Source organism: Zootermopsis nevadensis, unplaced genomic scaffold (assembly GCF_977971745.1).
Source record: "Zootermopsis nevadensis isolate Lab colony 2312 unplaced genomic scaffold, Znev_1.0 Znev_ptg000009l, whole genome shotgun sequence".
Classification (NCBI taxonomy): domain Eukaryota; kingdom Metazoa; phylum Arthropoda; class Insecta; order Blattodea; family Termopsidae; genus Zootermopsis; species Zootermopsis nevadensis.
In genome coordinates, this window is record NW_028259141.1 from 5,620,989 (window position 1) to 5,636,233 (window position 15,245).

General features: G+C 36.5%; 1 protein-coding gene across 28 annotated transcripts in view; it reads left to right on the forward strand.

Annotated features, from left to right (window-relative positions):
• The window catches only part of trol (terribly reduced optic lobes), a 363,907-nt gene that overhangs the window by 282,474 nt on the left and 66,188 nt on the right, over positions 1-15,245 (forward strand). For 27 of the 28 annotated variants that reach the window (XM_087345597.1, XM_087345586.1, XM_087345592.1 and 24 more), the window contains 5 exons: positions 116-232; positions 2,603-2,710; positions 3,124-3,279; positions 4,760-4,894; positions 9,414-9,473. In XM_087345597.1, coding sequence (XP_087201723.1) covers positions 116-232; positions 2,603-2,710; positions 3,124-3,279; positions 4,760-4,894; positions 9,414-9,473 — 576 coding nt within the window. The remainder of the gene's footprint in view (positions 1-115; positions 233-2,602; positions 2,711-3,123; positions 3,280-4,759; positions 4,895-9,413; positions 9,474-15,245) is intronic. The other variant, XM_087345595.1, reaches the window with a different exon arrangement.

Genomic DNA, 15,245 nt, shown 5'->3' on the forward strand with positions numbered 1-15,245 from the left:
TTTGCCGGGAGTAAATCACGGCTGGAGCGTGATGCTGAAAACTCATATATGTAGGGCATGCATATTTGATTTTGACAGTTGTACTTGAAAAATTATTGGATATTATTTCTTTCAGCTCCAAAGACATGTGCATCATTTGAATTTACCTGTCAGGATGGAAGCTGTATAGATTCACGTAGAGTCTGTGATCGTCGAACGGACTGCAGGGATGGGTCTGACGAAGCTGATTGTGGTAAGGAATCTTTCGCAATGATAATTTTTTTTCCCTTAACTGTGTAAACATCATGTTCTCTGTTACTTGTAATTAAATGCGACATGTTGAAGGTTGGAAATGGAAAGTAAATGGAGTTCTGGGATCAAGATGCTTCGTCAATGGAACAGTGTTCCATCATTCTCCATTTCGGAAGGGGTCATTGTAACTGCAGGCCTTAAAAGGAATATTTAGAGACTTCCAAAAGCAGGGGACAGGGAGAGAAAAAGTGCAACATTGGTTAATGGACAGATCATGAAATAATTTGGTTTTGTTGTATATAAATTGGCACACTGCATCTGACTTGCACTTAAGAGGTACTCAGTTTGTTCTCAAGTGGGGACAAGCTATCCTGACAGGTTATCATGATTTTATTCTGTCTCTTTAGACAAATGATGGAGTACTCTATTGAAAATGACCACGATCAGTCTTCCAAAATAAATCAGAGCTGTGCACAATTGTACTTTTATTTAAGGTTGAGAATTGTAATTAGCAATTTTGTTACGCTTGTCATCCAAGAAATGAGATTCAAGCAAAATATAAATATCTTGAGTTTAATAATAGAATATTTTAAATGGAATTGTATTTTGGGTGTTCCTGTAGTGTTTGATGTTAGGTGAACACTGTTTTTATATAGTCTGGATGCAAAACACTGCTTCACTTTTGGGTATAGGTGAACCACTTAATGGTGGAAAGTGTCTTCCTGAGGAATTCCAGTGCCTGGCTGGCGGACAGTGTGTCAGCGGTGACCGCAGATGTGACAACTTGTACGACTGTCGTGATTTTTCCGACGAGCAGAATTGTTTGGGTTAGGTTATGACATTTACACCTCTCCCCCATGTCGTGTATGCTTTCCCTCATGTAATTTACAATACTTAGTATTCTCTTTTTTCGCATGGAGAGTTGAAGGATATTTTTTCTACTGTTTTGTATCATATGTATGTCAGTATAAAATCAAATTAAAATAAAACTAATTTCAGTTTAGTGTATATACTGCAATGAAATAACAGTCACTTTCTTCGTATCTGGATATGTAACGTGTAAGGTCATCTACACTGTTCTCTTTTACTGCTGTGAAGATGTGTTTAGGAATGGCCTGGCGGTATTTGCGGAATGCGTGTAGCCCCTTATTTTGTTTTACATATATCCTGTCTTAGTGCAATAAATATTCTTAGATGGCATCAGCCAGAACAACAACAGACTTTATTAAGTTGACTGTCTTGTGGTGTGTTGTGCCATGTGGTCTGGTAGAAGGTAAAGTTTGCTGACATATCAGAGGCAGCAAGCACCTCTGAAAAGTCTGGAAATTTCTACCAGACTACATGGCACAACAACCCAGAAAATAGTCTTCATATTTCCTGCTGTGAGAACCTGTATCTTACACCACAAACTTGATTTGATTTAAAACACGAAGATTCTTGGGAGAAAAAGGAAGTTCTATTAAAATATATTTAAAAAGTCGTCCATGTCCCTTATTTTGGGGATACATTATTAACATTTATGATGAGCTCTGCTACTGTCCTAGTTCACATATGTATGTTCTTTTCTGTCAAGTTCTTCGATGTGATTCCATTTCTTTATGCTCATTTAGATAGATTGAGCATAATTTCTGTATGTACTGTCATCATTCTGCCATCTCTGTATCTTGTAATTCCTTACTGACAAAGTATAATGTATGCGTGTGCTGTTGTTCTGTTATCTACGTATAAGAGCACTATTAGGCATGCAACCCAAAGTTTAAAGATAAGTAGTTTGTTGGTGTGGTGGGGAAATTTAAAATTTCTATGGCCAGTTGTAACTCTGGATTTCTGTCACCCCCAAAAAGTCAGTGTTTTGCTAAGTTTCTTTGTTGATCTTTTGTCGGTTGTTTGTGTAGGAACTATTATTCCACTTTCAACAGTGTTATGTATGTTTATTGTTGAACATTTTTAAAACATTTATATGAAGCTGTTAAATATGCATATCAGGTGAACCTCCCTAATGCTGCTGGTACTGATAAGGCAACCATTTTTTACTTGTCAATCATTGGTACCACTTTTCGCAGAGTTCTTATGAATATGTTTAAAAGTGTTATGTCTACACCATGGTTATCTTGTTTCCCTTATAATGCATCACTTTGCAATTGATGTTACAAGTGTTGTGGTCCATAATTGCATGAGAAAGTGTTCCCAATTTCCAGTTTTTGCATTTTGAGACAAATATGGCTTCTTTAGTGATGGTGATTGTATAGTGAATGGTGGAATGCTGTCTTCTCCTGGCATGGACGCATGGGAGTTATCAGTAGATTCATCTCATCAGTTTCTGTAAGTTGAGGGATAATTTTAAATCTGAAAGCTACATTTAATTTGACAGGTTGCTCATCCAATGAATTTCAGTGTGCATCTGGCGAATGCATCAGTCTGTCAGGTCATTGCAATCGGCGTATTGAGTGTCGCGATGGCAGTGATGAAGAGAACTGCCGTAAGTATTATATAATCACCATACTCAAATGCAGACACGTGTTAACTGGGGAGGTTGGATGTGGGATAAGACTCTCACTGAAAGAAATTGTTTATTAATATTACTGTTGATTGAATTTTGCTTTTAAAGCAGGTTAAGGAAATTAAGTGTTGTAGTTACATAATCTTTTCCTTTTACCACCATGTATGCAAACGTCACTGGTCAACATTCGCATTATCCCTCTTATGATGGAAGTGGAGATTCTCTGAAATTTTGGGCTTTTATTTGCAAATGACAAGTTTGTTGACTGAGAAGTTTCATGTTCAGTCGCTGTGAAAGTTTCATGTCATTTTTTTAAAATAAATTGAATGTACTTGATGCAGATGATTATTATGGTGTTGATAATCATGATTTTTCTTTAATTTTGTTTATAGCAACACCCCGTCCTCAGCCTCCTCCCTTGTGGCCTCCTTCCGGTGGTTGTCCTCCTGGCCAATCACCTTGTCGCACTCCAGGACAGTGTGTGCCTTCGTCAGCCATCTGTGATGGTAGAGTCGACTGTCAGGATTTCTCAGATGAGGCCAATTGTGGTGAGTTTAGTTAATATTCCTTTATTTCACTCTTGCATATGTTCAGTAATCCCTTTCTTTTCAGTTTATGTCAGTGTTAATTTGATTAATTCATGTGTGATATTTTTGTGATCGCAGTATTAGTACTTCATGGTCTTTTTCTTTGTAGTTCAGATTGTTTTGACTGTAGTTTATGTCCATTTACCATGTAAATGTATTGCTGTACCCATAATAAGCCTGAAACAAATGCAGTTTATGATAAACTTGCTGTTTCTACCCTTTTGTTTATGTTGTTAGATGCACCCGAGAAGGTTCATTGTGAAAGGATGGTCAGTTCTTATGATTGATGTTAGAAGCCAGTTAAAGAACTCCTCTTTTTTCATATGTAACACTGTTACTTTTAAAGTTTATTGGGTTTATTGCACCTCTTTATAATAGTAATTGTTGAATTATTAATTATTGATGTCTTCTTCATCATCATATATAGGTATATGGCCCATCATAGGCTGTCTCTCTTGGATTAAATTGAGTGCTCCTTCAAGAAATGATTAATTTTCTGTTTTTTGTACACGTAACAGCCACTTTTCTCTCTTGCCTAAAATATTTCTTATTAGGAGAATATACTATGATTCCATATCTCAGTCTTACTATTCTGAACAATCAAATTGCTAATCCTCTCAAAAAACACATCTCGGCAAACAATTTTATGTCCAATAGACGTGTCATGAAGTATACCATTTGATTATACAATGATAACCCTTGAAAGGGCCATTTTCAAGTCCTGGTGTCTTTAATATGTTGTCCCGAATCCCTGAGTCCGTACAAAAATGAATGAGATCTATGGTTGAAGCTTAGGGTTCTGTACAGCGAATTGACAATGCCAAGTCTTGAAAACAGTCCTTTCAGGGGTGAAAATTATAATCTGTGTTGGGGCGTGTGGATTTGATTCTTCTGGCTCAGGATGGGGGCTGGCCGAAGGCAGGAAATTTGACTTACTTCTGTAGGAGGAGTTTGCTCCTTGGAAGTTGTTGATTTGTTTTTAATTTTAAGTGTTTTCCAGATGATTATTCAGCAGGGATGTGAAATGAAAATTATTATAAATCTAGCTTTATATCCATTTAATTTCAAACTGTTTGTACGTTGTGCCAGAAGTCTTGGTTTCAAGACTGAATTGAGTCCAGTGCAGTATCTTCTACATAGATTCCCCATTCTTTACCTCTTACTTAATCAAAATTCTGTGACTATGTTAGCCTGAAGATTTGTCTGTAATTTTATCAGTCTTAAATGGAATCTTATCCTTTGAGTTCATTCGATTAACAAATGGATTCCTTGCCAGAGACAGAAAATATTTGGCACCTTAAAGGGATGAGTTTATATTGACATGTTGGAAGTATTTTCTTTACAATTTTTATAAATACAGTTTAAGATAATGTTTGTTACTGGTTTACAAATTTTTAGTCCTTCCATTTCAAGATGGACACTTATTTAATCTTGTGATCAGTTGTTGCTGAAGAGGGAGAGAGGTCGTGCTCCTATGCAGAATTCCGATGTGAGAACGGCCCATGCATTCCCCATAGGAAACGTTGTGATGGCAAGATTGATTGTCCTCTTGATTCCAGCGATGAATTAGATTGTTGTAAGTTGCAGCGCTTGAAGGAGAGGAAAATAACTACTTACTATCATCAGTAGTAACAGTATTTGGTTCATCATTAGTAAGGACTCAAACAGTTACGCACGCACTCTTTTAAATACTCTGTTAGTTCCAGAAAGAATGTTTTATCTTGTGCCAGATCCAGATTTGGTAATACACAGTCCCCCTTTTGTATCTGTCTTCCGTCTCTTAGCTTTCACTCTGTACTGTATTACATTCCTGTTCCAGGGTTACACCTGTCTGTCTCAGGTCTTATTATATTTTCTTAAAAACTTTGGTGTATTGAAGTCATACAGTGTGTAATTGTTGGAATCCTTACCAGTTGTCCAAAATGAATAATCTACTAAAATGCTATTCATCATAGTAATAGTAGGTGTTTTAATGCAGTCGGCACTTTAATGCACTCCCGGTGCGGCAGAGGATGTTTCAGATGAGTAACTGCAAGCAGAAATACGAATACTAAACAGAATGACAGTAAAATGGGCTACTGCATGTTTTGATGATGTTCTGAACAATGCTTTCCTAAACAAAGGGTTTTCAATTTCTGTAAAACATCATTTTAATAGTTGAATTTATTGTCTTATGTAAATTTTAGTTGTGAAACATACTTTCTGTGTTCATCATTTTCGATATATAAAAGGAAAATCATCATTACAGGTCTAAAGTTCTATTAAAACATTCTCTTTTACCACCTCATACTTTTTTTCTGTGGCGCAACATCCAGAAGTCGATCCCTGGCCTCCTCCCATGTGCGAGGTTTCTTTGTTTTGTCTTTTAAGTGTGCATTTACGAGTAGTGAGTGACAAGCCCACTGCCTCTGCATAATTTCTACTCAATCCTGATTTTTTCTGCTAGAGCCATGTAGCAGAGAATCAGGAGAGACTTTGGTGAGAATTGGCTGATGAATTTTGCTTACGAAACATCTCGTTCATGCTCATAAGGTTCTTATACGTGCCATAAATCAACGACATGGAATGGGACCACTGGCATTACTTCACCCTCCAAAGGAAGTTGTGCTATGGATTTTTTTATCACCTTTAAAAATCCATCAACCTCGGCCGCGAACCTTGGGTCCAGTGGCGGGCGCGCTAACCACTAGTCCACCGAAGATGACACCCCCTCATACTAAAATTGTGTAAAAGTGTTTTCATGGAACAATTAATACAAACTTGTTCATGCACACTTTTATTTGGCTACTTTCCCTGAATGTAACAGGTCATTATATTAAAAATCTGCAGTCCTGTATAAAGAAATGTTACTTGTAAGTCAGTCTTTAAATGTTATGTAGGAAACATGAGATCATTACAAAAGCAAATTCAGTTCTATCATCAAATGGTTGTAATGTTTCACCTTTGTCAGTAATGGTAGATTAACAATATTTAATGCTGTTGGTTGTTAATTTAACATTCTAATGTGTATAGAATATTAATGGGACTGAATTCATTTATTGGAACAATGTTATTTTAATGAACCATATGGAATTAATGTACTTGTTTGTAATTTATAATAATTAACCCTGTAACTATGTTGACAGCATTGTTGGTGTATTGTCATCATGCATTCTTAGTTTCATGACTAATTCCTAACGCCTTACTGAGGTAGTAAACATTCTGAATACTTATTTATGTCAAAGGAGTTTTGTTTAGATTTCTAATGCCGTTTCTGCAACTTTGGTCACTTTGTGGGTGGGACAATTTTCTGCAGTGCCTTGTCTGAGCCCAAGGCTGAACGTTAACACCGTTGTCCTACGATGGTAACATGTATTGTCATGCCTTAAGGCTGAATTTTCAGTCATTTCATAGTTATTTTGTGTATTTGTGTAAATAAATTAAATTGATTCTGTTTTAACAGCAAGTGGCATACAAACCATAGCTTGGTATGTTTGGAATGGAATATTTTATTTATTTTACTAATTTTTGCAGATCTGCTCATAATTAAATGTGTACAAATGTATCTTTTTGAAGTTACATGTCTAGAGACTTGCTAAGTCCATAACATTATGCTGCATTATTGAAGAAGAGCCTTAGATAAAGAGACACGAATTTAATGTCCCTCCAGCAGCTAACATACCAGTTCTTTCCCAGGTACTCAGTTGAGTTTCCATGGCAGTGTGTTTTCTGGAATTTTTACCCAAACTTCTCTTGGTGTAAACATTTTGTGTCTGTCCTGGCTGCTGTATATTCTTGCTGTAGGCATACTGTGAGTGGTGTAGTTTGTACTAAATTTTAATATGTAGAAGTTCCATTGCATTTACAATAATAAACTGTTAAATATTTGATTGCATTTATTTCAGGTACCTGAATAATGGTGGCTTCTTTGTCAATTTGTATTGCATGGCATTGATTATGTTGTCTTTGTAAAATATTGTGGTGGATGCAAATAATTATTTTATCGACTAATTTGTTTCTAATCTGTTACTTTATTTCTGTACTAATAATAATAGTACAGTAGTTAATTGTTATGAAACATTTTTGTTCATATGAGTAAGTATGTTAGAATGGCTGTATCAAATTCCCTTTTCAGATTATTTTCTTTTTACATATAAAAAGGATAAATAATTTATTTTTAATTTGAATTACAGCTTTTATAAAAGTTTAAACAAGTTCAGAGTTCTTTTGCAGTGTTAAAGTCATCATCAACTTACATGGATTACTTGCTGTTTTAAGATTTGTATCAAAGAAAGCAACACACATATATGCAGATAAAATGAATGAAATATGTCAAGATTATTTTGTAGACTCGTATTATGTTGGACCTGTCACAGTATGAATGATTTAAAAAAGTGGGCAGTTCCCTCATATCCAAAAGCATTCATCACAGGCCATTCATCTACGAGGGTCGCTCATTAAGTAATGCCCCACATTTTTTTTCTCAGCCAATAATGAAGATAGAAAAGTGTACTTTTACATGCTTGAGATTTGATGTTTCCCGCGTTCGTGTACGGAGTTTCAAATGATTCCAACCGATAGCGGAGCTGTAGTGAACTGTTAAAATGGCGTCTGTGAACGACTCTCGTTACAAGCAACGAGCTGTAATTGAATTCCTTGTTGCTGAAAAAGAAACGGTGGTGAACATTCATAAACGTTTGTGTGCTGTGTATGGAAGCTGTGCAGTCGATAGGAGCACCGTTGGTCGCTGGACTAAGAGAGTTAAAGCTTCAGGAAGTGAAGAAACCGAGCTCCGTGATCTGCCGTGCTCTGGGCGTCCTGCCACAGCCACCACTCCAGACATGTTGAACCGCGCGGATGCCATTATTCGTGAGGATCGGCGCATCACAACTCGACAATTGGCCCAACAGCTTTCAGTCAGCAATGGAAGTGTGATTGCAATTATCCAGGCTCTCGCATATTCGAAGGTGTGCGCAAGATGGGTTCCACGAAGTCTCACAGCAGACCACAGGATTCAAAGGAAAACGATTTCTTCTGAATTGTTGGAGCGTTTTGATGCTGAGGGAGAGGTCTTTCTGTCCCGGATCATTACAGGTGACGAAACCTGGATACACCACTTTGAGCCAGAGACAAAAAGGCAGTCAATGGAGTGGCATCATCCTCAATCACCGAGAAAGAAGAAATTCAAGACAACTCCCTCCGCCGGAAAAGTCATGATGACTGTCTTTTGGGACAGTGATGGGGTCATTCTTGTGGATGTGATGCCAAGAGGTGCGACCATCAATTCAGACGCGTACATCAGGACCCTGAAAACCCTCAAGAAGCGTTTTCGACGAGTTCGGCCTCACAAGCATCCAGCAGAAATTTTGCTCCTGCACGACAATGCACGCCCTCACACAAGTCTGAGAACCCGGGAAGAAATCACCAAATTGGGTTGGACGGTGCTACCCCATCCACCCTACAGTCCAGATCTGGCACCCTCCGACTTCCATCTCTTTGGGCCACTTAAAGATGCTATCCGCGGAACAAGATTTGAAGATGACGAGAGCGTGATTCAAGCAGTGAGGACATGGCTACGTGCACAGGACAAGAGCTGGTACCGGCAAGGCATGCATGCACTTGTTCCACGCTGGCGTAAAACCGTAAAAGTTGATGGGGACTATGTGGAAAAATAGTATGTGTAAAGGAAACATTGATTTATATTGTCACTAAATTTGAGCCATCTTGAATAAATATGTTCTGAGGAAAAAAATGTGGGGCATTACTTAATGAGCGACCCTCGTATTTATTCGTACCACAATAGTGCTGCCATTGGACTAAAATTATCATTTTAAATTTTAAAGTCTTCCATGTTAGAAATGTTATGACACAGAGTTTAGGCGAGTAAGCTCTGTTAAAACGCCATCTATATGAAAATCCTGTCGTGTAAAAGGTTTTCAGATATCATATCCATAAGTGAAACTGGTTTGAAAATAGCTGTCGAGTTGCTTGAAGGAAAAAAATTCTTTTTTATGAAATTTTATGTAAAATGTATAAAATCAAATATTTCACTTGTAATGCTTGTCCAAGACAACAGCTTGTTTGTATTAATGAAGTAATTTATGTTGCTTCCCCAGCACGTAACCCAGCCGGACTGAACTTGAAGACGTATCCCGAAGATCAAGTGATAGAAGAAAGTAAGTACAAATTTCTACAATATTTTTTTTTAAATTTATTTTCAGACAAAAATGGTAGATTTATAAATGTGCATGTAAAAGGATAAAAGATTTGAGTAGTAAAACAAAACTGCATTTCATTAAAATTGGTTTCATTTTCAGTAATTTTTTTTAAACATATTTGAAGTTTGTTTGATTCTTGTTCTTTGTAGAAGTCAGTTTCCAGTGTCCATGCTTACCAAATCAGATATGTGTCTTTATCCTTCATCCACTTTCCACTTTGTTTCGTGCGCTTGGGGCACATACAGCAATCCGGTTGACAGTCTGTCTACACAACAATTTTTTATTATGGTCTCAGCGTTTCTTAAATTCCACTACATGTATAGAACTTAATTGATCATCGTCAGGTGGTTCTCGTTAAGTGCTTGGAACCAATATATATGACTGCTAAATTTTATTCATATTTGAAACAGAGAACATTAATGTGGATCAGTGGGATTGCTTTACAGTCATTTATAATAAGTATGCATCTGATACAAATGGTATTTTTGTCTGAGGGATGAATAATATTTTCAGTTGTAGGATCTGAGGTTTTCACGGCGGTGAGTCTGAAGATGGCCGTCTTCCGGGTTGTTGTTACGTGCAGTCTGGTAGAAGTTTACTGACGTTTCAGAGGTCCTTGCTGACTCCTTCATCAGGTCCGTGATGATAGAGGTGGAAATGTTATCTGAAACGTCGGTAAACTTCTACCAGACCGCACGGCACAACAACCCGGAAGACAGCCATCTTTATGATTTCCAGTTTGTAAAAAAAGTGCAGAAGGAAATATCTGGGCTTAAGGGAATTTTGTGGGAATGGAAGACATTTAGTCTTTTCCTAATAGGTTTATTATTAGGTAATTGAATCAACAAGAAACAAGAATGTAAGATTTGAGGTTTTCACAGCGGTGAGTATGAAGATTTCTCTATTCTGGGTTGTTGCGCTGTGTAGACTGGTCGATGTTAAACAACGTTTCAGAGGTCATACCGCCTCCGTCATCAGGGCGATGACGGAGGCAGTATGACCTCTGAAACGTTGGTAACCATCGACCAGACTACACAGCGCAACAACCCAGAAGACAGAAATCTTCAGGAAACAAGAAGCATAGAAGTTTGAGAGATGTGTTGGAATTTTACATGTGACAGACTGAGATGAAGATGAGAAAATGGTACTGGGAGATACAGGTTTAAGATTTGATCCAAAAGCAGGATTTAGTGTTAGATGTGTTAGGTTATCAGGTTGTAATACCAGAATACTTTGGGTTTCTCACTTAATATGTGACAAATCCATGAAAATAGTTGTGTTACGGGACAAGCCCCTAAAATACACGAGATGTATCAGTGTTCGCAAAAACTTACCATCCCTTAGACAGTTTATCTCACAGAAGGATGATGTAAATTTATTTTTCAGGGAATGAGACATCTTGTTGCATGTTATAAAAACATCACATTTAAAACTGAGTTACTTCTAATATACTTTAATATAAAATAATGTTACTACTCTCATAATGATATAAAACATGATTTAAAATTAAACTCCTTTTAAGCTGAAATCTAAATCATAATTGGAATTTAAAAACCAGAAGTTGTCACTTGTCAGCCGCTGAACAGGAATCAGCCATGTCGTTAAAAGCAAACCTTTTGACGTTCTGCTTGTGAGGAAATTATGTATCATTTTCAACTTTAACTTATTCACAAGATTTGTTCAGGAACTTAGATTTTGTGAAGTTTGAAAAGCTTGTTTCTTAGGTTTACAACAATTAAATGCATAAATATCTTTGTTGGTTCTCTATCAGCATCGCAGTTATTCAGATTGAAAAAAATAATATGACATGAAAAAATGCAAGTGCTGTTTAGAGACCCAGATGGAAATAAAATTATTGACAATCCATTTGTGACGATAGTTGTTTCCTTAATAAAGTCTTCTCAGGCTATCAGCCGTTTTAGTTGGTGATCAATTGCCAATGTTTCGAGGACAGAGGTGGTCCTCAAAACGTCGGCGATTGATCACCAACTAACACGGCTGATAGCCCGAGAAGACTTTATTAATGAAAGCAGCCGTGAAAGCTTCACATCGTATAGTTGTTTCCTGTTTCAGTGATATGACAGTGATTTTAAGTAAAAAAAAGTCTGTATTAAAAATGTAATAAATCTGAGTTATAATTATTGCCAACTAACACATTTATTATTTTTTGGTTCTGTCACTGGATCTACCAGTTTCATCGGGTAAGTGTTGTGAAATTTTCTTCTCTGTTAGTGCTATGAGTAAACACATAACCAAGCGCATGGATTTTATTACAATATCCACACTGCATGGGGACATGCTTCAGCCAAACTGTTTATCTGCGATGGATTAACCGTGCTATCGGCATAACAATTTTTAATTAATTTTACCCTGGGGAAAGATATCATTATCATTTAATTATCTGTATAAATATTTCATTGGCATTATATGGTGGTAAATATTTTTCTCTTCAATTATTTAACTGTTAAATCTATAAACGCAAGGAATTATAGTAAGTAAAGGATTAATGTTAGGGAAACCTTGTCTTGATGCGATGGAACTTAATATATACAAATGAAGATCTTCAGTGAATATGCGTAGTTTGATTACAGATTAGTACGCTTTCGATTTTTCTCGTCATTTATTCTGTCGGCATAATTTACTGTGTTCGGTAGTCTATGTCGTGGTAATAACTGATAAAATTATTGCTGAAAATTGATATATTCTTCAGATTAAGGGGGGATGTCACATAATTAGGAACTTTATGAAGGAATTGTCACCTATGGCTTAGCAGATATTTAGAGAAGACTACACTTAAAAGTAAAATTTTCTGTTTCTGGCTGTGATGTAGGAAAAACCACTTGCAGGTCCGTGCATTATCATGACCCACAAAACCACAATCAACAGATGAGAGTTCTTTCCTCTAAATGTGTCGGACTCTATTCGGTATAGAACTTACGACAGAAATTAACATTTGATTACAAGGGAAACTCCCGAAGGTACAAACATTTTGAGAAATTAATTTTGTATTAACAGAACAGTGTCTGTGCAATAAATTGTACTGGTAAACTACATGTATCCGTTTCTTCATATCAGCAAATCCACCACCACAAATTTATGATGTCAGTGGTCTGTATGGGAAAGCAGTTTTGTGTATGTTGACAATTGTCTTAATAACCGCCACAGTGGTCTAGCGGTTAGAACGCTGGCCTTGTAATACTGGGGTCCCGGGTTCGATTCCCGGCGGTGCTCAGATTTACAACTTGTGTTGGACAAGCCCGTGGTCCAGGCATCACAGAGTTTTTCTCCGGGGCTTCCCTGCTTTCTTCGTAGCATCCCAACAATTACTCCACTTTCATCATCATCTTGCAAAAAGGGGGTCACAGCAGGAGCGTTAAATGTCGCAGTCCCTATCGAACCCGTGTACTGATGGGTCAAGTCTCTTTGAAAATAAGCTTGAAGGACCGAGGAGGAGACAAGCAGATAATTTTCAAAATGAATATTAGGGAAACGGATCATGAAGATATGAATAGAGTGAAGTGGCTCATGATTATAGCTTCATTAATTTGTAACATGTCTCAGTCACCATCATTATCTTTTTATTATGCATGAGCACAGTGTTTCTTTTCAGTTGATGCACGTGGACCAGTTTATACTTTACTACTATTGATGAAGCATGTGATGAGGCTTCGCTTGTCTAAAAGATATGTTTAAAATTCTCTAGACCGAATGTTGCCGTCAAGTGGTTAGCATTCCTGCTTCATATTCGAGGGGCTATCCTAACTGAAGTTTTCACTGTTTCTTTTTCAGTCTATTTATGCAAATACCAGGATATTTTCTCAGATTAGGCCACAACCATTTCCTTCTACGTCCTTTCCAATTCATTATTAATTTTATGCTGTGCTGAAATTGCCATTAATAGACTGGGACTATGTAAATAATATCAGCGTCTCATTTTTTGTTTTTTGTTACCAAGTGACCAAGAATAACACCACTCCTAATGATTTTAAATTGGCTTACCATCAGGAGTCTTATAATTTGCATGCTCCAGACTCATTTCTAGGGCTCTAAAAATCTAATGTTTTAGTAGTAAGCTTTGTGCTGAAATGTAATTTTCCTGTACAGGTAGCCTTCGATTGCGCCGATTCAGAATAACGCCGATTTTGAAACCATAAAGTCAAAAAGTGAAAGAAAAATATATTTTACTATTATTTATAACGTTTTACAGTGTTTCTCGTACTGCTTCTTATACTAAATCGTAATTGTTACATCGCTGATTTTGAATAAAAATTATAAATACAGTCATCTCTGCAATTACGTATGTTTCATTAACGCCAATTTGCTCCAATGAGATCGATGAATCGGTAAAAGCTGTTTGTGAAATGCAAACTTTTGCATATGCGAGTTTGCTCTTAGGCAATTTCATTCCTGCGGCTTTAAACTTTCAAAGGAGGACTAATTTAATCTCTGCGGAAGAAATCACGACAGTCCACACTACATGCCTTCTTTAAAAAACATGACGATCCTCAACCAGGGACTTCGTTTGAGAACTAATGCCACTTCATCACGCCATTGCCGATTGTAAGAGTATATAATATATTTTTTGAATTCCTTTTATTTTATTTACGTTATTTCAGAGCTTTAAATGTAATGCCATTATATTACTCGTCAATGTTTAGGTGCTAGGAACGCATGTCATTGACTTCCCATTAATTTACATTATAAAAGAGTTTAAATTTACGCCGATTCCGTTTACGCCGTTTCGTCCAGGAACACATTCCCGCCTTAAATCGAGGTCTACCTGTATATGAAAACTTGATTTAATAAAATAGGTTTAAAAGGTTTGGGTACAAGCAACAGAAGTCACTGAGATTTATCCTAATGACTTTTCATTAATATGGTTTGGTGTGGCTTGTGGAGAAGGAATGTTTTTAAGAATCAACAATTGTTATGTGATAGAGTTGATTGTAATTACCTAAACATTTTAAAGAATCAGTTGCCCCTTTGGTTGTCATCTGGTTTTATATGTCTCTGATAACATCTCATTATAGTATAAACTTGAATCATGTATAAACAGGTTTTGTGTTACACTATACCTCGAAATATTGTTTTAAATTTTAAAATAATGGATATGCTGATATTTATTTTCTTCATATAAATTGCTGTGGTATTCAAAAACTGCTGTTTGATAATGATGGATGATTCCTGGATGGGAGTTTTCAAGCTAAAACAACTTTTAGTACTATTATAGAATTTACAGTGAAAGAGATTACTGCTTTTAAATTTTACTTTAGATTTAACACTAGTTTTACATTGTTTCTGCTAATTACTTTTTGTACTGCTTATTTTTGAATATCTCTAACTCTCTAACTGTCATAAATTGATTTGTTACGTGTCCATGTAACATTTTTCATCCAGAATTACTTGACTAAGAACGTCTTGGAATTTGATGACGTCTTGAGATTTATATTTGTAGTGAACACAGATGAACTGAGTTGTTTAACATAAGCTGAATTAAGGTCTTGTGGTATATGATTTTTTTTTAAGAACGAGACTGGCGAGGTGTTTTCTGTACCAGAATGCACATATTTTTCGTGTGTTCTTTGTGCCTTTGCATGCAGCCCTAAGGTAATTTACATCTGGGCATATTATGCAAAAGTTCCTGTAAGTAGCATCTAGATATGTGTGGTAATAGATAGCAGACCATGTAAAAACATAAGCGTACCAATTTTTCCTAAGAAAAAGCTTTCG